The sequence below is a fragment of the Oreochromis aureus genome, linkage group 16, assembly GCF_013358895.1.
Source record: "Oreochromis aureus strain Israel breed Guangdong linkage group 16, ZZ_aureus, whole genome shotgun sequence".
Classification (NCBI taxonomy): Eukaryota; Metazoa; Chordata; class Actinopteri; order Cichliformes; family Cichlidae; genus Oreochromis; species Oreochromis aureus.
In genome coordinates this window covers 24,218,086-24,239,413 of record NC_052957.1, presented here as the reverse complement: position 1 = coordinate 24,239,413, position 21,328 = coordinate 24,218,086, and the positions used below count along the sequence as shown (strand labels likewise).

The 21,328-nt window shown below is 37.9% G+C and overlaps 1 protein-coding gene across 4 annotated transcripts in view; it reads right to left on the bottom strand.

The window, feature by feature from the left end:
- The window catches only part of itprid2 (ITPR interacting domain containing 2), a 45,515-nt gene that overhangs the window by 22,301 nt on the left and 1,886 nt on the right, over positions 1–21,328 (bottom strand). For all 4 annotated transcript variants that reach the window (XM_039599893.1, XM_039599895.1, XM_039599896.1 and 1 more), the window contains exons 2-8: positions 15,231–15,350; positions 14,579–14,716; positions 13,597–13,642; positions 10,353–10,402; positions 10,155–10,208; positions 2,362–2,401; positions 1,779–1,874 (exon numbers count right to left, since the gene is read on the bottom strand). In XM_039599893.1, coding sequence (XP_039455827.1) covers positions 1,779–1,874; positions 2,362–2,401; positions 10,155–10,208; positions 10,353–10,402; positions 13,597–13,642; positions 14,579–14,716; positions 15,231–15,273 — 467 coding nt within the window. In that variant the 5' untranslated portion in view covers positions 15,274–15,350. The remainder of the gene's footprint in view (positions 1–1,778; positions 1,875–2,361; positions 2,402–10,154; positions 10,209–10,352; positions 10,403–13,596; positions 13,643–14,578; positions 14,717–15,230; positions 15,351–21,328) is intronic.

Sequence of the window (21,328 nt, the reverse complement as noted above, 5' to 3'; positions counted from 1 at the left end):
ATTTTACTGAGACCTGAATCCTGACCAGCAGCAGAAGACTAATCCATCCAGGATTTTCACCTCAGGTTTTGCCAACCAAACAAATTGCTATTTGTGTAGAGCAGACAGTGTAAAGTAGTTATGTAAATGATTGTATTTTATATTGTATTTGGGTTATTTTAACACAATGATAGCATTTAGATGAGGCTGCTGTGGTTTCTTTTTCTACCTGCTAATGTCTGAGCGAGATAATCGTCCTGCACTGTAGCGTGATGGTGCTACTTATCTTCATAATACAGTTTCTACTTTTATGCATGTGTGAAATTATAAGAAGGTTTTGAACCACTATACATCATTTACCGCATTTAACACCAGCTAATAACGTCAGCCGCCAGACACGTCTGCTGCTCCGACCTCATCGCTTTATCCTGTCCACTCACCACAACCACTATCATCCTGATAGTTTACCCACCACATGTATTTATAGGTAAAGGATGTGGACAGCAGATATTTCTGATAGAGCAGTGACACTGCAAGCCATTATTACTCTAACCAAAAACAATTAACCTAAATTTATTTCAACACTAGAGTTTCTTGATTCTTACATTTTATTTATTGTCTTTACTTTGACTCACGACTTTAAAAAAAAATTAATTAAATAACAGGTAAGTGTCTGCTCATAGCTAGTGCCCATTCAGAATTAACCTGATGCTAATGTTAATATATTTAGGTGTTTGTTTTTTTGCTTTTTAAATTTTAAAATATTAGTACGTAAACGGAATATAAGAGCATACATTTTTATAAAAAAATTTTAAAGAGCTTTGTCATAGATTTGTAGTGATCAGGCTGTTTATAGTGTAAATATTGAATTAGTCAAGAGATCTGATATGACAGGGAAAGTGAAGAAAGGCGGACAGCAATCACTCCGACTAACATCAGTGTGATTAGATTAGAAACAGCAACAGTGCAGTTTCCTGTAGATCTCAACTAATTGTAAAAACTTTCATAAAGAGAAAAAAAAACCCAGCAGAATTTAAAACACTGGATAACTCCACAGATTTGCTCAGTCAGGAGTCTCCTAACTACTGCTCGACATCCAAGGAATTTAAAATAAGATGGTTGATGGTTTTTGGACAAAAACTCTTGCACTCCTCTTGAATAGATAACACTTCCTCTTAGAAATACACCCTGACTTTGACCTTTATGGACAGTGATTTTGTTTGGCTACAAATGAATAACCTGAAGTACCGGACTGTTTCTTAAAGAGAACCATCGGGGCACTTCTTCTGAGAAACTAGTTTGAGAAATGCTGTCATTTTATTACTTGGCAGATGATTGGATGAACCATCTGTTTATCACCATCTATCACAGCCAAACTTCAACTAATCAGGTCATCAATTCACAGGATGCCGAGCGTGCAAAGGAGGACAAACTACCATATAGTTACAGCAGTGCAGCTGCCGATTTATTTTCATTTAATTTATTTATTACTGCACTGAGGGGTGGTAATAAATAAATAAAATCCTTGGCATTTGATTGGATAAAACATCTGGCTAAAATAAATGCATAACTGCAGCCGCATTGGCTAAGTGCTGATTGGTCAGACTTAGGTTTAGCTAACAGCACACAACTTAAAACCTTGCAATGCAGATACTCTGGTGATTAAAATCTTCAACTCCCTTGCAAGGTAAACTAAAGAGTTCTCTGCCGTGTCATTTACCTGGTTTGAGTTTTAATATCAGAGTTATTTCTGCAGATTCCTGCACAAATCTGAGCGAGAAGTGAGCAAATGAACTGACCTGGACACAGTGCTGCTCTTCCCAGAACCTGTGGAGTTCATACTCTTTCCTTTCTCTTTATATTGGCTCCTTTTCTGATCCGCCGCAAGACCAAAACTGCACACGAAGCATTAACATACAGAAAGGCATTAAATCACACACGTGTATGTGAGAGAGGGGAGAATCTAAAGCTGTTTTTAAACATGAACTCTGGAAAACATCAGGAGAATCAAATCAAATCAAATCAGGACATTAACCACATCTGCTGCTTTTTTTTTCCACATGTGTTCTCAACACTTGAAATAAACTGGTTTATGCAAGCTGCATGAGTCAAGCACGCAGGAGGCAGGGCACAGGACAACTGCTGCTTACTGTGAATTCATAGTAAGCATTCAATTACTTACTCTTGTCCTCACATGAGTGAAATTAAACATTTCATGGACTCTGACAGAGCTGGATGAGACATTAAATGGCCTTTCTCGTGCCAACTCTTTAGTACAGAGTCCATTTACGTCAGGTAATGTCTAGAAATGGTTCAGGCTTAATGCACCAACCAGCTGCCACTTTATTTACTGAATGTAGAGAGTAAAACAAGTGAACTCACCAGGCTTTGGTTTTATTATTATTGCACTGAAGATAGTTAGCTGCAAAAGAAGAACATGAAAATATGAAGTACACATCCAAATACAAAAAGCTGAGCAGCATTACTGTGTCACTGCTCTGTGCCTTTAATCAATAATCTATCAGAAACTTTCCCCCTGACCAAAATCAACATAACGAAAAACACAGAACAGGACAAAAGGAAACCATAAAGTCCCAATAAATCAGCTATTTAAACAAGTTTTGACTTGACCAGAATCCAGAGGGACTAGAGGTTGGACAAAACCAGCCTTAAAAATGAAAAAAAAAAAAAAAAAGGAGTCAGGATGTGAAAGTCATAAAATGAAAATACTGCATTAAAAAATGGCAACAACCAACAACAGCACATTAAAATGCAGAGTTAGAACATTTAAGAAACAAAAAACAAAACAAACAAAAAAAAAAAAAAGCATGACATGAGAGCCCTTAACCCAAACAGCTAACCAGGGGAATATATGTGGATCTTTCAAAAAGATGAAGAATTGTCAACAGCAGGGCGGTACTTAATGTGGGTGGCTGATTTTTTTTCCCGGAGTCTGGCAGCAGCAAGTGGGAAATATTTTGGTTTTAAAGGCGAGAGTAGGCGACTACGAGGAGTTAATGGGAGGATGATGCAAGTCACCTTGAGGCGGATTATGGCATTAGAAGCCTCTTTAGAGCTGCTCTGCAAAGAACAAACAGCTGCACTGGTTACCAGAGAAATACATAACTGATGTAATGCGATCTGGAATTTTACTAAGCCAATACAGGAGTGATGTCTTGTCTTTTCTTTGTAGCAGCTGCATCTTGGACAAACACTAGTCAAGAAGGGGTGTAATGAGATAACTATGTATAGGGAGGTGTAGAGTAGTCTAGTCAAGAGGTGATAAAACAAATACTGGATGAGTCATTGTGGGATAAAACTGGTTTCAATTGAGCTAAAATTCCTAATCTGATAAAAGCTATCATTCACAGAGACCGCTAATTTGAAGAAACCATTAAAAAAGAAAAAGATTTTTGGGTTTGACGTGAGTAGAAGAAGAACCTTTTAAAAGGTTAGTAACTAATCTGATTTCACTTTTGCCCGTGTTTAGCTGAAATATGTCTTTCAATATGACAACAATTGGACGGTCAAAGAGGTTCTTCAGTGAACAAGCTGTGTTCACAGACAGACTTCAGGGAAAGTAAACATAATCGAAATAAGAGAGGCCCTGAAATTACTCTTGGGGGTTGCCATATAAATTGGGGGCATCATGTAAAAAAGGTTTCCTGTTGTAACAGAAGATTCCCTCTCTCCGTCTCTCAGATAGAAAGACGACAACTATAAATCAAGGCTCTGCAGAAAGACTTTACTCTAATGTGACACAAAAACCTGAATCAAAAGGAAGCAGCCACTGTACATCCTGAAGACCGCAATCACTACAGCCAAAAGAAAAAACAAAACTTTTAGATCGGAGGACAAGTTTTTGTAAGACCTTTTCAAATAGGCCAAGTTACAACAACTTACAGTTATTAAGAAGGTTCAAGTTGACTTTTTTTGCATGGGATGCACAGCTGAATGCTTGAAACTAAATGGATGACTTAATTAATCAAGCAACTATTAGTTATAGATTAAAAAGGATAGGGAAGTGAGTGGCACTTCTGTACAGGATACTAGTTCAGTTGGTTGGACTTGCTCGCCATTAGCCTCTCCTTTACTTTACAATTCTGTCAACCATTTGCTATAAATCTCCCAGAAAATGTGAAGGTCTTCCTCAAGGTCCTTTTAAAATCACCTACAAGGACGAAAACAAAAAAACAAAAATCTGTGACCATGTCTTAAGAAACTAACAAAAGCCTTAATCTATTCGTAGCTACAGCAGAGAAAATCTGCCAAGTTTTTATTTCGTAACACTTCAAAATAAAAAACTGCTTTTGCGCATCTTGGTTGGACTCAAACCAGCTGTCCTAAACACGTTGAAGTTTAATTACTGTGTCGTTTACCGCGGTTTGTTTGTACTGAGCGCTGATGTAGGTACACTTTCATTGTGTCAAGCAACTTTAAAAAAACCCATCACTTGCTGCAGGTCTGACTGCTTTCTTTTCCATTTAACAAGAACTTGTTGAGACATGTCGCCGTCCGTGTGAGAGCGTCTTTCTATTCCAGCTCATTTCAGATGAACTTCTTGGAATCAACGATGTTTTTCTTCTCTAACAGACAGCTGGATTAAAGGAGCCAAACGTGACAACAGTGACATCCACACGCTAATTCACTGATTCAGTTCCATACCATTCACCCTGAACTATTTAATTCACTAATTCACTTCTATCCCATTCACCCCTTAGCACTTTAATCCCTTCCTATCCTGTCCTCCTAATGTTGAACAGCATAAGAGACAATTAGGATCTGTCCATACCTGACATCTGGAAAATCCTCCACAGAGGACATCAGCTACTCCTGTCAAATATCACTCTCAACATAATTAAGGCACTTACTGTCAGGATATAACATGAAGCAGACAGAGACACTCAGACTAAAGAATCCTAATGTCACCTTTGTATAAACACAGACAGCTTATACAAAATCAAATGGTGAACACAGCCAGGCTGAGTCCTTGATGCTCAGGAAATGTTTAGTGACACTAAACTAAATATCCTTAGACATGAAAGATTTGATGCAGGTATTTTTAGTCAAATATGCATTTCCCATTTCCCAAATGTTTTATAAATTTGGTAATGTGATCCACCAAATTCTACAAACTTATGCTTGCTTAATGTAATAGTTGTCAAAGTATTAGGAATGCTGCGGTTTTTAAATCCTTCAATATTTCTGCATAAAGCACTTCGCAACTTGTTCTCTAATGCATTTCTCTTGCTTTGTATGTATGTAAGGACTATTGTAGTCTAATCTATTCTATAAAAATACCCTAAAAATAATAATTTTCACACAAGTCCTAAAGGGAGATAAAAGAGAACCCAGTAAAACTCAATGAAAATATAAAAGTTTGTAATTTTATTTATTTATTTATTGAGCACTATGATCCATCTAAACGGGCAAAATGCATGTACACAATCTTAGACCAACTCCTGCTGATCGCCACATTTGTGAAAATGAATAACTGCACAAACAACAGATTTTACTTAAAGACTTTACTTAAAGACATGAGCCAATCAGTGGGAGGAGCTTATCAGGCTGGAATGTGTTACAAATTTATCTTTAAAGAGTTCAGACTCTACCAATCCACAGTCAGATAGGCTGTGTGCAAACAAAAGAAATCTTAAAGTGTCATTAGCCTGCACAGGAGTGGTTGACTGATAAAACGCTCTTCCTGTGCAACACAGGTCAACTTCTGAGGAAATGAAGGCTTTTCTCACATAGGCTAAAGATCATGTTATGAGTCCAGCATCAGGAGTGTAATGAAAAAATGCCAGGCATGGCTGGCCCGAGAAAACTAAGCTGTTGCTCTACAAAAACATTGCTGCTTGATGCCTTTGACTAAAGATGACATTAGAAAGCCAGAAGGTTGCTAAAACGATGCTTTGATGAGAGACGAGACCAGAATAGAACTTTTTGGTTTAACTGAGAAACATTATGGAGAATGTAAAGGATAAATGAACTGTTATTTATATACCGCTTTTTTTACTGTGACTGAGCACGCATATTTTTACCCATTAACACTCATACAAGCACTTTTTATCGATCACACTTGCGTGCACTGCACAAAGCAGGGATCAGCCACATCAGTTCTAATTAGCAGATGACCCTGAACCACAGCAGTCCCACACAGGGAAGGACAACACTAGATTGCAGCTACTCATTTATGAAACATGGCAGTGGTAGTATCATGGTTTCGGTCCATTTTGGTACATCTGGGCCAGAACAGTTTGTCATCTTTGAACAACAAATTCTGACTAATTCCAGTAATTGCTAAAGAAACTTTCCAAGCTTGGTCCATGAATAGAATCTCAAGACAGGATGGGTCAAGCAGCTTAATAACAATGTAAAAACAAATTATCATCACATTTTAAAATGACCAAGTCCTAATTCTAAGCTGACAGAAGGGTTGTCGAATAGCCTGAAGTTCAACCCCCACCCTCGATACGCAATATTAGATCATTTTCCTCAATAAATAAAACAACCAGATTTCACAGAGTGGTACAAGTTACCCTTCTTGGACATCAGTGCTTAGAAAACTAAATTGATGGTTGTGGATTTTACAGAGAATTCTACGACTACCTGCCTTCAATGAAAAAAAGATGAGGCTACTGGGTTTGTGCAGCAGTGTAAATAACTTGCCACTTTAAGTGATAACAAGCTGACCTTTGAGCTTCAGGTGGAAGCCATGTGTGGAAAAGCTTACCAGCACAAGTGTACTTTTATCACAAGCTTTGAGGTTTCCATGTCAGCAGCACGTTTATGAGAAGGTTTTATTGAATCCGTTCTTACATTCTCATTTATTAGCTGGCACGGGCCACTGAACCTCAACAGCAAAAATAGGCTGCAAGGTACTGTCTAATGTGGAGCTGTGTAGCAAAGTGGGACATGTGTGCCTTAAAGACCTTCCTCATCTGTATAAAGTTAGGACTCTGAAGAAGACCCAGTCAGTTCTGGTTGATCCTAGCCACCACTTGTCTAAGATGTTCAAGTAGCTTCCATTTGGCCGGATACAGTATATCAACATGCAGGACAGACTCTGCAAACTCATCTGTTGTCTTTTAAAGGGGGCGATCGTGGCTCAAGAGTTGGGAGTTCGCCTTGTAATCGGAAGGTTACCGGTTCGAGCCCCGGCTCGGACAGTCTCGGTCGTTGTGTCCTTGGGCAAGACACTTCACCCGTTGCCTACTGGTGGTGGTCAGAGGGCCCGGTGGCGCCAGTGTCCGGCAGCCTCGCCTCTGTCAGTGCGCCCCAGGGTGGCTGTGGCTACAACGTAGCTTGCCATCACCAGTGTGTGAATGTGTGTGTGAATGGGTGAATGACTGGATATGTAAAGCGCTTTGGGGTCCTTAGGGACCATAAAAGCGCTATATAAATACAGGCCATTTACCATTTACCATTTACCATTTAAATGAGTATATGCTTTTTTATTCTAGGCTTACAATCTTAGTGTGTTTTTGTGCTATTTTTTATTGCTTTTACTTTATAACCGCTTTCTGCTGACACAAGGTAAAAACTTGTAGCATTAACCCATTAACACATATTCAGCGCCAAATTCCACCAACTGATCTCCAACCCCCCCACACACACACACACACACACCATTTCAATAGAAAGCCATTACAGACTATTGTTCAGTTGGTAACAAATACACTCTGCCGTCCTTACAAGATCACAAATATGATGAACACACACACACACTCAGTCGTGCGTACAGCGTGTTCCCACACCTCTGCCACTGTTGACTTTTCCTTCAAGAAGAAACAAGACTGGAATGAAGATGAGGTATCACAAGATATTCTGTTGATTTAAGCACTGTTTTGTCAGACCTTCGTCTTTCATTTAAAACACATGATCAAAAGGCACGTGGGTCAAAATAAATAGTTTTATCTATATCCATTATTCTGACATAAAAGAAATGTCAAAAAGTCAACTGCCTTTCTCTTCTATGGGACTCCTTAGGAAGCTCTATGGGATATGCAGTCCTGTGAAAATCAAAGTCTTCCCAGGACTATAAAATCCTGTAAAAAACACCAAATTACACTCAATGATTAAATAAATTGCTGTGGATGTCTTTACTGCATTGCTTCAATTCATTGATGTTTGTTGGCATTTGTTTATGCACATCTCTCTTAATGACTTGCCTCTCGCCTTTCATTTGATTTTGACTGCAAGACTAGATTTCCTGCTGTGCTTTAGCTTTTCACGCTTTAGCCGTCTCACATTTGACTCTTTAATACTTTGGTATACAAAGGAGTTCATAGTCGAATCAATGACTGCAACATGCCCAGATTCTTTGGTTGAAAGTCCAAATCATCACACTTCCACCACCATGCTTGACAGTTAGTATGATATGTTGTGTTTGGTTTACACTAAACATTAAAGCCATACATTTCCACTTTGGTCTCGTCTGTCCAAAGGACATTGTTCCAGGAGTCTTGTAGTTTGTTCAGATGCAGCTTTCCAAACCTAAACTGTGCTGCCATGCTCTTCTGAAAGAGAAGAGGCCAAGCCATACTTGTTCCTTCTTTGCACAGTCATGATGTCAATTAAAATTTAACATGCCAACAGGCTTTTCTTCAGTTTCTCAAAGCAGTGCAGTCTGTCCGCTCCTTGGAAGGTTGCAACACTCTGCTAACACAACCTCTGAATAACTTCTGCTTTTACAGAGGTGCTCACATTTACTGACGATCAACTAATCAAATGCATTTGAGTAGCAGCACCTGGCTGCTACTTACCTCTTAATTCCTATAGAAGCATAATGGTGCACTTATTTTTTCCAGAAAGTATCTTTTGTTTTGTTTTTTTACATTGCTGTAGGACAGTTCTCTATAATGGGCTTTGTAATAGTTTGCTAATCGTTATAGGCCATTGTTTATCCTTCTAAAAGTTGGTTTTGGACCACTGAAGTTTCTATCCAAGTTTCTCTCATGACTAAGTACAAAGTAACTCATACTATGTTGATGACACTACACTTTACCTGCATTTAGTTTCCTCACACAGACTTTCCACTGACAGATCCGTAATGGGGAAAAAAACTCAAACCTCCCACACACTCTAGATAAAACCCTCAATGGACATAGACCATGTCTATGCGTTTGTGGCTTGTACACTACACAATGCAACACACCACATGATGACTGCATGACTCAACAATTGACTCAATTGAAACAACTGAAAGTGTTGGAATAACTAGAGGGTGTTCAAAATATCAACTATTCACTTCTCAGCTCAGTGGTGATTTAGGAGCAAGATGCAACAAATCTGTTCCTGACTACAACTCATCCAAATCTAAATAACCTGGTGTCTGCTGCCTCTGTGTATGGAGTCACAGTAAAACTGAGAACCAAATCCAGTTCATAAAGCTTCTAAAGACAACCATGTCATATAGTGAAGTACTACAATTCAGCAGCTTTGTGTTTAGGCTTTGGTATCATAGATTTCAGATGCTCGCCTGTCCAAATAATAGTAAACATTCATTTTAATCTTCAGACCAGAGCAACCCTTAGTGGTAATATGAGTAATTCAAGTAAGGATTACGCAATTTCCTAATCAGCAGTAACCCAAGCCAGGGAATCTGGAAGCATATATCGATTTTTCCTGAAGTGACAACCTGATAACTTCATATAACATTTTATAAAAGCTTTCATAACGTTTTTCCACAGAAGTCAAAAATCAACTACAGATGTGGTTAGAACAGAATCCAGTTTCCATCAGGTCAGAGTCAAGAACTACAGGGAGGTAACAGGAAAAAAAACAACTTTATTTAAACACTCCAGGAAACCAGAAGGATTTTTTCCTGGACCCTTGGCAGGCTGGCCAACGCAGGACTTCATATTATTGAACAGTAACTATGACCATTAGGATTCTGTTTGCATTATAATTATACAAGATTAATATATTCCTGCCAATAGAAGTTTGACATTAGTCCTGATTAGTTTTCTTAACTTATCAACCATTAAGGTTTTGTGTTGGGGGCAGCTCTGCTATTATCAGCTTTCACACTCGGGCGGAGAACACGTTACCAAAATGTCAGTGTTTCTATTTTTAATATGCCATTTAAATCAGGATTCAATTACACAATTAGCAGAAAATGGAGGGAAACCGTTAACAATGAGAAGAAATTGTAAATCTTGCGAACTGACCTTCAGCCCCCAGTGAAAGGTCATCTTCAAAGCTGCAGCCGTTCTTCAGAGGCCCTGTACACACACAGACACACACACAGAGTTGTAATGACGCTGCAAATATATTCTGATGCACTAAAGTCTGAAGAGCAGAAGAGCTGTCACCATCAGAAGTTTGACGTTCTCACTGTGTACATAAACAGCAAAAATATGGATTACCTCTGCTTGGAGAAGCACTCTGGTCATCTAGAGAGGCTCCAAGGGGAGTTCTGGAAAACAGAGATGATGACTGAAATAAACTGAACACACACACAAAATCCAACATCAGCCACCAGTGTTAGGTGTGCTGCTATTAACATACACTAAAAATGAAATTAGAAAGTACTATGATGTACCGATCCACATGCTCTCTTTCTTTTGGTAGTCTGTGTATAGATTTGTACTGTGTGGCTGAAGCCACCTACCCTTAGACTATGTCGTAGTAAATTCAAGACAAATCCAAGGTTAAATACCCATCTCACAAATATCCCAGATAATTGATAATAATGCTGTATGGCTTTTTATAGCAAGATATTTCCTAACTTGGTTTAAGGTTAGCACATCGAGCGAACTTGCTGCTTGTCTGAGGCTGAGTGCCAACTTTTAATATCTCTCAAGTCAGTAGTCTCGGTAACCCAGACTAACCGGCAGTCAAATAAAGGCCAATATTTCCAGTCTAAGTCAGGTCAAGCTACTTATTCTGGTCAATCACATCCTATACCAATTATCCTAGGTTAAATTTTGGTTTTAGAACCTTTCGCGGTTGTACTGACCAGACTAGTCGCTCCAGGCTAACTGGCTGACAGATTAGGCTAGTTGACAGTAGCACTGAGGCAGCGGGTCTGAGCTGCTGTACTGTCTGCAGCAGGATGCTGGAGAGATTGTGCTGTTACACAACCTGCAGCTTTTATCAATGGCACAAGTTCATGGCACCAAATAAAACACACACACACACACACACACACACACGGACGGTTGTGTAATAGTGCGCAGTCGCAGTGTTCACTATTCCTCCCACTTGCCAAAATCAGCCATGTTGGCCCCAAGTCCCTACCCTGGGACTGTTGCTATAGTAACCTGCTTGCCATGTTACCACGGTGCCGTGTCATGCTGTAGACGTTTCTGAGTGACAGCGGTTAAAACTGTGCGTGTGTGATAACAATGTTGATTCAGCAGGAGGAACCCCTCCTCTGTTTGCTCTTTCTTTTTCTGCTTTTCTTTCCGTCTTCTGTCAGCTTCTTCCTGCATCTTTCTCTCCTTACTCCACTTCAGCCGCTCTGTGCACCCTATCTCTGGGCGTGGGTCTGCTGTCTTTGTCTGTGTTTGTTCCCTGTGGTTCTGTGTGTTCTATGTCTAGGCGTTGGCTGCGCTTCGGCTCTACGTCAGCAGCTGATAAAAACACCTTTAAACACACACCTCTAGACATCGGGAAACCATATCTTTAAGTCATGAGTCAGGCTCTAAAAGACCAGAACTCCAGCTGTTCATATTTACATTAATGACTATGTTAATCTTTCTGTACCCTCACACTGATTTTCTTATCTTTTTGATTGTAGCTAATTATTGTAGCAAAGCTTTTATCTCAAGCATTTTAGATGAATGTTCCGACTTTAAGTGCTCAAATGCCCATTTTCCAATCTTTGATTCTAAAATAATATGAAGACATATGTGTTTTTTTTATATAGTGACAACAACTAGGGTGATTCCCATTCCCATTCAAATAATCCCATAATTAATCAAACCTCAGCACTCATTAACTTAATTTTACTGTAATGCATGGCATAATTAAATTCAGTAATTATCAGTCATATTTTGACTTGCATTCAAATTCATAATTCATGCATTTTTACTGTAAATACATGCATGAAAAAGCTTTGTGAACTATCCAGAACTTGCAGAAGTTAACAGCATATCATGTCCGAGCCTTCAGTGTCCCTTATGTGGGTCTTTTTACCTGGCTAAATCACCATGGAAACTTGGTGAGCACACACTCTGTTTGGTGATTGTTTTAGTTACAATATCCTTTAAGTGCAATACAAATGCTCTGCTGAAGGAACATATTTTATATGTGGTCAAATGTAGCCCAGCTGTATAATTACAGCAGCACAAACTGCGTTGTCACTGGAATTTGCTTGTATTCAGATCGTTATGTTTAGTGCTAATCAGCTGCCGAGTATCTTATACAGATTGTGATGAAAACATACAGAAAAATATCTATTCAATCAGTAAATTAATCTCACTTTCATTGGGCAACAAACCAAAAGTGATTTCCACATCTCTGTTACTGTTTAAACATCCTTTAATTCTGAATAACCTTTAATGTGCCTGCAGTTTAAAGTTTCAGTGCTCAGATACGCAGAATCAATCCCCCTTTCAAGTAAGTGTGCAAACACACTCAAGCAGATAGCCTGGGTTAACAAAGAACGTTGATAACCACCTTCTTACTCGTTATCGCCAACTGAGGTTTTAGGTTTAGTCAAGCCAGCTAACGCAAAGAAAGCCCGGCTAATGTTGAACTTTCTTCATAGCATGCCCCTCAAAACTAGATTAGCACAGATGCACAGTTACTTTTAACCAGTCGAAGTGTCTGTACAGGTGAAATTGTTTGTAGGAAAAATGAACAATGATACCAGCAATAAAACACAATCCAATTTATATATAATGGAAAAATTTCCAATATTTTTTCCTGAAATGCCTCACTTCAGAAGCAGAAGAAAAAGCCCATAACGCCATAATTTTAATAAATCATTAACAATAAAAAAAATAATACAAGTACAATTTTAGTCAAACAAAGCTTGGAACAAAATTATCCACAAACTCTTGTTTATTTTCCCTAAAAATAAGAAAGAAAATCCTGTTTTTTTAAGCCTTTCAGTTTCAGGAAGTTACAGCACACAGTTTGGCTGCGGTTAGCTGACCGCAGCATGGCCAAAATGACCAGAAACTGCAAAGCACTCTGTTCTCCAGTGTTTGCCTTTTCTCTTGTTTTGTATATGTTCTTCTTGATTGCATCCATTTCTCCTGTTTGTTATTTATTCCTGCTCTCTTGCCATTTATATTTTATTCCTGCACAGTTGAAGGACTGAAATTTCTTTGTAAATATGCAATGACAATAAGGGGCTTTTTTATTCTATTCTATTCTGTTCTAAAGTGTTTTTTTTAAAAGAACTCATTACAACAAAAACAGAGAAGAGCAGGTTTTGGTCATTATGAATAAAAATGTGAATAACATAATAAAGGACCTGTGGGATTATGATACAAAACAAACCTATTTTTTAAACTTCTTACATGCTTAAAAACATTCATTTTAAACTGGCATCATTAAATTATTGGACCGAATCATCTAGCATGTGTGCACTACTTTAGCATGTGAGAGATTTACTGAAAACAGGATATTTAATCAGGTGGTGAATGGATACTGTACCTGCAGTCATTCAGCCAGCTGGCAATCTTGTTGTTCGGAACTGGCCCTAGCAGAAAAAAATGAGTATGTTAAAGCAATAAACCAGCGCGTGCTGTACTGTGCAGTGATTACAACATGCTATAAAACTATTACAGTGGTGCCAGACATCAGGATATGTAAACATTACAGTAATTTGGTCTGCAGTCTGTGTTTCCACTGGTTTAGACGTAAGCGGTCCACATCCAACTTTTCTTCACAATGCTCTGACCACTAATAATGATTCATTTTATGGTTTCCTTAACTTTACATTTTACATGTATAATGATTAAATGTCACATTTTTATTTTAAATGTGTGCAAAAGTGCATAAAAAGTAATCCCTGTGGCCCAAAAGTTTGGGCTTTACACTCTAAATAATACGTTTTGCTGTGTTCTGTTTTTTGCGATAAGAAGGCACTCAGGCTTTTTTTTTTTTTTTATATGCGTGTAAAGTGATTTGATGATTACACTTATTAGGGCTACAAGCCAAAACCTGAAAAACACAACACACGCCCGACAATACCTACTCAATCAGAATTCATTTCACTTGGATCTGCTGACAAACTAAAGTTATCTCCACATCTCCTTTATTAGACTGTAGGACAGTAACGTGTTTAAATGTATCCAGTTAAAAGCTGCAAAAAGACCTCAAATCCAATAGAAATCTATGGATAGAAGTCTGGGAAAAGTCTGTGGCTTTCTATCCTGACCTCTGTAGACGTTTTTCCTGCTTTTTTCCGGCTGAGTCACATTTTGTGTCATCTTGAATAAGAATTTGGGTTTATTCTTTAAGTCTTAGTCACACCATGTTTTAGAACAGAGGCTTATCTATAACCTTTTCTCTTTCAAAGGTTCATAAACAAATAAAAGCATATCATTAAGTCAACAAATGTAAAACCTTGGAGACACGGGTATTTTAGGTAAAGTATTTAGCAACAGAGGCTAAACAGTTAAGTTCAACTAACCTTGTTGTGTGGGTCCCTGTGTGTTCCCATTACTCGGACTCGGCTGGGGCTCCTGGGGGCCAAAGAGGTGTTCTGAGGTCGAATCTTGCCAGACGGATTCTCTGGTTTTGGCCCAGGCCTGACGCCTTGATGTGGGATCTAAGGATCAATGCAGCATACTGTCTGTCAACATGATGGCTATTAAAAGGTTGTTAAAGCAGAATTACTCATAAATGTGCGTGAACAGTTCTGTAACTATTTCAAATCGTCTGCAGTACCACATTTGTAAGAGTGTAATGGAGTCTCTGAATGCAAAGTAAGATTTGCAAATGTGTCCAGTAATCTGAAAATCTGCTTTCAAAATCAGTGTGTGTTATCACATGGCATATTTGTAAATATGTCTAGATTTCCAACACACTTTTTATCCATTTGTTTTAGCATTTTGCTCACCTACTAAGTGATCCCTTTAACTGATTAGTTCAAATGTTTATTTATTTTGGAGGTAAGATACAACATTTTTTATTCACCTCTTCTAACCAATTTGAAATTATTCATTATTATTGCTTGTTATTTCAAGTGTTTAATTGATAGTCCAGTATTTTATTTACCCATTTCAGCTGCTTTTCCCATTATTACAGTATATTCATTCTGAATCTAAAGAAAGGTGACGCACCTAGACCAGTACTGACTTCCATTGCCAGAGGTCCACTCTCCATTTCTCTGGTTGGTTGGATGCGGTCAGTCAAAGAAGACTGACGACTCTACAGCAACATCAGCAAAAGACAACATACACCTGCAAACATACAGAAACACGTTTATATTTAATAATTCATTTAAGATGCACTTAAAACATAGATACTAATCGTTGAAAACAAAGCAACTATATAAAGAAAAGATGAATGATGTTAGTAAATATATATTTAACTGTTAGTTACTAATGATCACTTGCAAAACAGAAGCAATTCAAAATATAATACATGGAAAGTAACACAATAGAGAATATTAGTTATAGCAGATGCTGTGCTGTATTAGTAAGCTCTAGCTGAAACATGCAACCCAAAAACATACAGTACACAAGAGAGTAGAGAAAAGATCTGAATCACTAGTACAACTATCACTTTTGGACAGTATAAAGAATGTGTAGATACTAATCCTGATTTAGTGTCAATAGGAAACAAGGGGCAAGTCTGAGCAAATACCTACAACTATAACGGAATCGTTAAGTCACAAAATTTGTTGTATACTTCTAGCATGTAGCAAACAACGGTGTATTTTAGCAACAATTCTTACCTTTACTGGTTACATTTGGTCTGTGTGACTCAAATGTTAAAACTCTTACGCAAACAAGTGACTTCTTCAGAAAACTTTACATCTTTACTTTAATGTGCTTCCTGATAATTACCGTTTGTGCAGTAAAGACCAGTTCTGGAGGACTAAAGTAGAGGGAAGCTGCTTTGTAGTTCGATGAGAAGAAGAGAAGTGGCCTTTATTATTGATGAACAAGTTACCCACACTGAGACACACACAGTCATAGGGCTAAGCAGCAGAAGTGCAGTGCTGACGCAGTGCAATAGTGCAGAGAGAAAATATAATATTCACAGTTAGCTTAATTGCTTGAAACTGAGTTTTCAAGATATTAACTTTTGGTTAATAAAGAAAAAATGAGAGGTTAAATCTCTCATCATGATATTTAGGGCCCATACAAAAATCTACTGTCAGGGTTCACCAAAGAAGCATAGTGTCAGTCCTGCAGACCAAAAGCCACAGGGCAAACTAATGTGATGACTCATCTGCAAAAATGTACCCAGAGGTGTAAAAAGTTCTTTGGGTGATCTACTGACTCTCTTTCAAAAATGATGACGGACTGAGGGACCGAGTTATTTCCTAACAAAAATGACACAGTGTGAAGATAAATGAGAGGACACTGAAAAAGAATCAATATGATTTTCTATAAGGGAAATTACATGGACTGCCTGAGATGGTGAGGACTGAGACTCCATCAGAGCACAGAATTTACCCACAGCAGCTCCTCTGCATTTAACAGCCAACCCGTACAATGTGAAGAAAAACACCAGATGTTATTTGCCATGAGAGCCCAAGCCGTTTGTCTGTTAATCAAGGTAAGTTTACTGCACCAGGGTGTGTAAATGGGCGCATCCTTCTGGTTGGTTATTAAAGTCTGACACACTAACACAATCAAATTAACAGCTGCATTTTGACAGACATTTGAAAATGGTATATATGGCTCTGATATAGAGTACACACACATGCACAAAAAAAAATAAAACTAAAGCTAAAAATCTACATGAAAATCACTCTGTGTGCGCACTGCTGAGAAAAGAAACAAACAAAAAAAGAAAACCAAAACAGATGTTTTAATTATGTACCAACCTCCCTGCCAAAAGGTGGCTAAAACTTAAACGTTCCATTTCTGCTCAGCTTCAGTAAAGTACTAGTGTTACTAAAGAGCAGAAAGGGACTTAGGGAAGACATATAAGACGAAAGGTCACAGTCATCCACCTGTTACAGTTACACTTTCTGATAACATTTCCCACTCGGTTGCAAATAAATGAAGAGTTCAACTGGCACAAACCCCACAGCCAACCACCTTTCAGTAGTAAAACAGACATTGCACCTCGATGTTGAATCCCAAAAAAAAGCCAAAAGAGGGTTTTCCTATTAAGTATTAGTAAATCTGTCCTGTTATTTAAGCATTTGATCTCATTACATGTGTATTTGTAGGATTTTCCTTTTCAGAGCTCATAAACACACAGAAAGACAATCAAAACCTTTTTAAAGTGAATCAATGGATTTGCAGGTTTTTGAGAGTTTTAGTCCAATTACAGAAATGAGCACAAGTGGAGATATGCAGCTGTGCAACAACACAAATTTTCATTTACTTTGTTTTCCTCTCAGATCTATAATTGAAAAAATCAAATCTGTTAAAATGCTGCAGTTACTGGGACCCATCAAAAGCATCTTAGATTAATATATGAATTTCTCAAATGCATAATACTAGCTTTAATAAATACCTAGCATTACATGGCATACAAAAAAAAAAGAAAGAAATCTAACAACAATGTGCACATGACACAGTTACTGCTTGACTTCAATACACAGACAGATTGGTATCTGATGGCAAATAATGTTTTGTGTTTTGTGCATACCGTACAGGTCAACTGTAACACAGATTTCAGGTTTGCAATAAAGACAGCTACGGGAATCCTGCCTCCACCCGAGCTGTCAATGACTTGTGAAAAGTTGTAGATTTCAAAATTCACCAGAGAACCAGACAAAAAGCATCAACATTACGAGCGAGCAGGCAACTATCCTGCAGGAAAGCATTAAAAAGAGGGAGGCAAGACACATCCCGAGAGAAGAGAGCTGTAAGCAGTTAGTAAGAACTGATGAAAACGATCAGACTGGTGACTATAAAAGTATTTAAGCTCAGTCTGACATTTGATCACTTTTGCTCAGTCGCAGTTAAATAAAGTCAACTTGCCAATGTGGCAAAATAGCCTTAGAAACAATTACAAATCCAAAAGTACATGTGACTGCGCACACTCAAACACTTCTTAAACAAATAGGAGTCAAACCCAAACAGCGAGTCAAAACGGATGTTGTAAAATTCTCTTTTAGTTGATTAGATCGTTATCAAGCAAATTGAACACACACTGATTGTTTCTGTACTCTATGGTGCCACTTAACAGTCACCCAATACTTTGAATGCAGGAGTCGCTCTGGAGTTGATGTTTTGTCTACTAAAAATATGTGTATATGTGGACCCGGGCCTTTCATTTTCCATTCCAAGTTAGAGCAAGTACGAAAATAAAACTATGCAAATTTAACTTTTCTGTGTGACACTTTGTTTTCACTTTTTGCAGCTACGTAACTATTAATATTAAAATGACCCTATAACATTTCAGCCTTTAGCCATTTCTACATGAAGGAATGAGTGAAAAACGTAACTTGCACAAAACGCTGTTTTAAAAGCTTCCAGACAATAAAGAACTAAACACATTAATGGGAAGAAGAAGAAAAGAAAAAAACCTCTGGGTGCCAATATAGTTATGTTGTAAATTTGAAGGTCTTCACTCAGTGCTTTATTTATTAGCTAGCCTACTTGGCAAAACAGCTACAACACCAAGAATGCTAACAGGCAGGTGTGCGGTTTGCTAGCAATGTGGCTAATCATCAACACAGGCAAGTTAATGAACAGCTACCTTTACATTTCACAGTAAACAATACAGCTTTAAAAGGGATTTCAGAATGTAACTGCATGGTATATGTATCCTACTGCGCAGCTATTCATTTTTTATACCAAATACTGAGCTGACTTTACTTACAAGAGCCGAGTATTCACAATTTTAACACCTAGGACTAAGTTTCTAACCTTCTTGTGCTGAGTCACTTTTACTGATAAAGTCCACTGTGTAAAAAATTACCCACTAAAAGCTAAAGCTGTGAGCTAAAAGTCAAATAGCGCTCATGGAGTTATTGAAGGGAGGAGGAGAGTGATGGAGAGGAAGAGGCAGAAGCCTGGAGGAGCATGAAGCCAAATCTAAAAGAGAACGTGTGAAACAGGAAACGAGTGTTTAGAATGAAGAACAGAACAACTTCCTGTCCGAGAGAGAGAGAGAGACAGACAGAGAGAGAAAGAAAGATGAGGGGTGAGCGAGGGACAGCTATTTTTAGAATTCTCTTGTAAATGCAAAACAAAGTGGACAATCTGAAAACAACTGCACGCACACAGACAGCGCGGACAGAATGAATCAGCTGCTTTAACAAACATCAGTGACACAGCAAGAGTGACACAGGACCAGTGGCTAGCAGGTCAACCACTCTTCATCCTCCAAGTCATCTTTAACTCAGAGTGCCCTCAGTTCCTCATAATTTAAAAAAGGTCATGAAGAAATTTTAGCGTTACCCTTTAGAGATAACAGCAGTCATTACAGGATTCAGCTTTGACATTCACAACACTTCCAGCGACAGGCTCTTTTGAATTAAGATTTTTCTGCAAATATAAAACAACTCCATTTAAAACTCAGGACAAGCTGATGCTGTGGTCACAGAGCTTCCATTAAAGCAAGTCATACATCAGACTGAACCAGCAGAGCGGGAGTTACTGTTGGCTTAAGCCTGCAGCAGCATTTATGAAGCTCTGTCAAGTCAACGATGCAGTGACCATGACAAAAAAAACAAAACAAGTAAATGCTGATGCAGGAGTGTGAAGTCTACATTTTCATACTCCGCATGTCGCCACTTAAGATGCAGGGAAAAGGATTCTGCAGCCAATTTGGAATATTAATCACTAAACTCAATTTTCTACCTAGAAATGCCAACGTTTTAAAGATTCCAGTATCTGACGTGGTTAATTAATAAAAACTGAAATCTTTAAAAACGCTTACTTTTCCTCATATGAGAGGTTATTTAGTTGATCCACAGTCTGAAACAAGCCATTGTAGCTCTAAGAGTCAGAGCATTTTCCTCATATGACCATATTTGAGATATCGGCTCTCTGTGACATCATACAGATCCAAGAGCAGAAAAAAAGACAAAACAACTATAACTGAGTTTTTGGCATCATTGTTTTAACTTTGGTTATTTCTAATATGACATAAATATACATTAAAGGCCGCACAAAAGCACAGGAGGTCAACCAGCGCACACCTCACGCTTATAGACAAAAGACGATCGAGAGTTTGCAGTTAGGGCCCCTCGGCTCTGGAATGACCCGCCTTTTGACTGTCTTCTTTTAAATCGCTGCTGAAGACTGATTGTGAAACTTTTTTGTAAATTTTATCATAAATTTTATATATAAACATCTTTTGCTTAACTCCATCTTTTCTTTTACCTTAAAGACAACAATAACAATCTGTAAGTTATTCATTATACTGGAATCACACTGTATCTTATTTACATTTTGATGTCTTGCCTGTCCCGTCTGAGTTTAGATGCAAATCCTTTTTATAATTTCCTCCCAGCTTGTTATTTTTATTCCGTGTTTCTGTGAAGCCCTTTGTAACACTGGTTTCGAGAAGTGCCGTACAAAGAAATGTTATTACTATTTATTAGCATTTAGACTTAATTTCTCCCTTTGTCCAAACTAAAGATTTGGAAAAGCAGCGGACGACCAAAAGTGAGAATCATCTGGTCATTCTAAAAAAAAAAAAAAAAAAGCATCATCAATTAATATCGAAATCATTCAAATGGCTTTATTTCAGCTAGATGTCAAGTTTAAATACGACACTTCTTTCGTATCTGCTTTACTGTTGAGAAGTGACTGCAGTGCAGATATTAATATCTAGTCTTCAGAATCTAGTTTTGAACTGGAATTTTATGTTTTAAGAAAATGACTCAAGCACAGGAAAACAGTGAATGAGGAACTAATGAAATACTTAAAACACTTAAAAATACTTTAAAAATATAATAAAGTTATTCTGGGACTTATTATCTCTATAATAAAAGTCATTTCAGTTAATATTATTTTAGGGTATTACAAGATCTGAGCTGGCTCTGGAAAAGGACATTCTGGAAATCAACAATTAAAACTGAAGTCAGTGAAGAATTAAACACGATGCAGGCGACTGAATAATATACGCAAATTTATTATTGGAGAGAGGAAAAAAGACAAATTTAGCCTTAAGAAATGACTCCTCTTTGAGTTGTATTACATTTTAGCAAGGGTAAATCTTGGTTGTCTAATAATCTCTTTGAAATGTCAACTTTTTCTGGCTTTTCTCCGTTTTATTTTAAAGTAAACTAGTCATC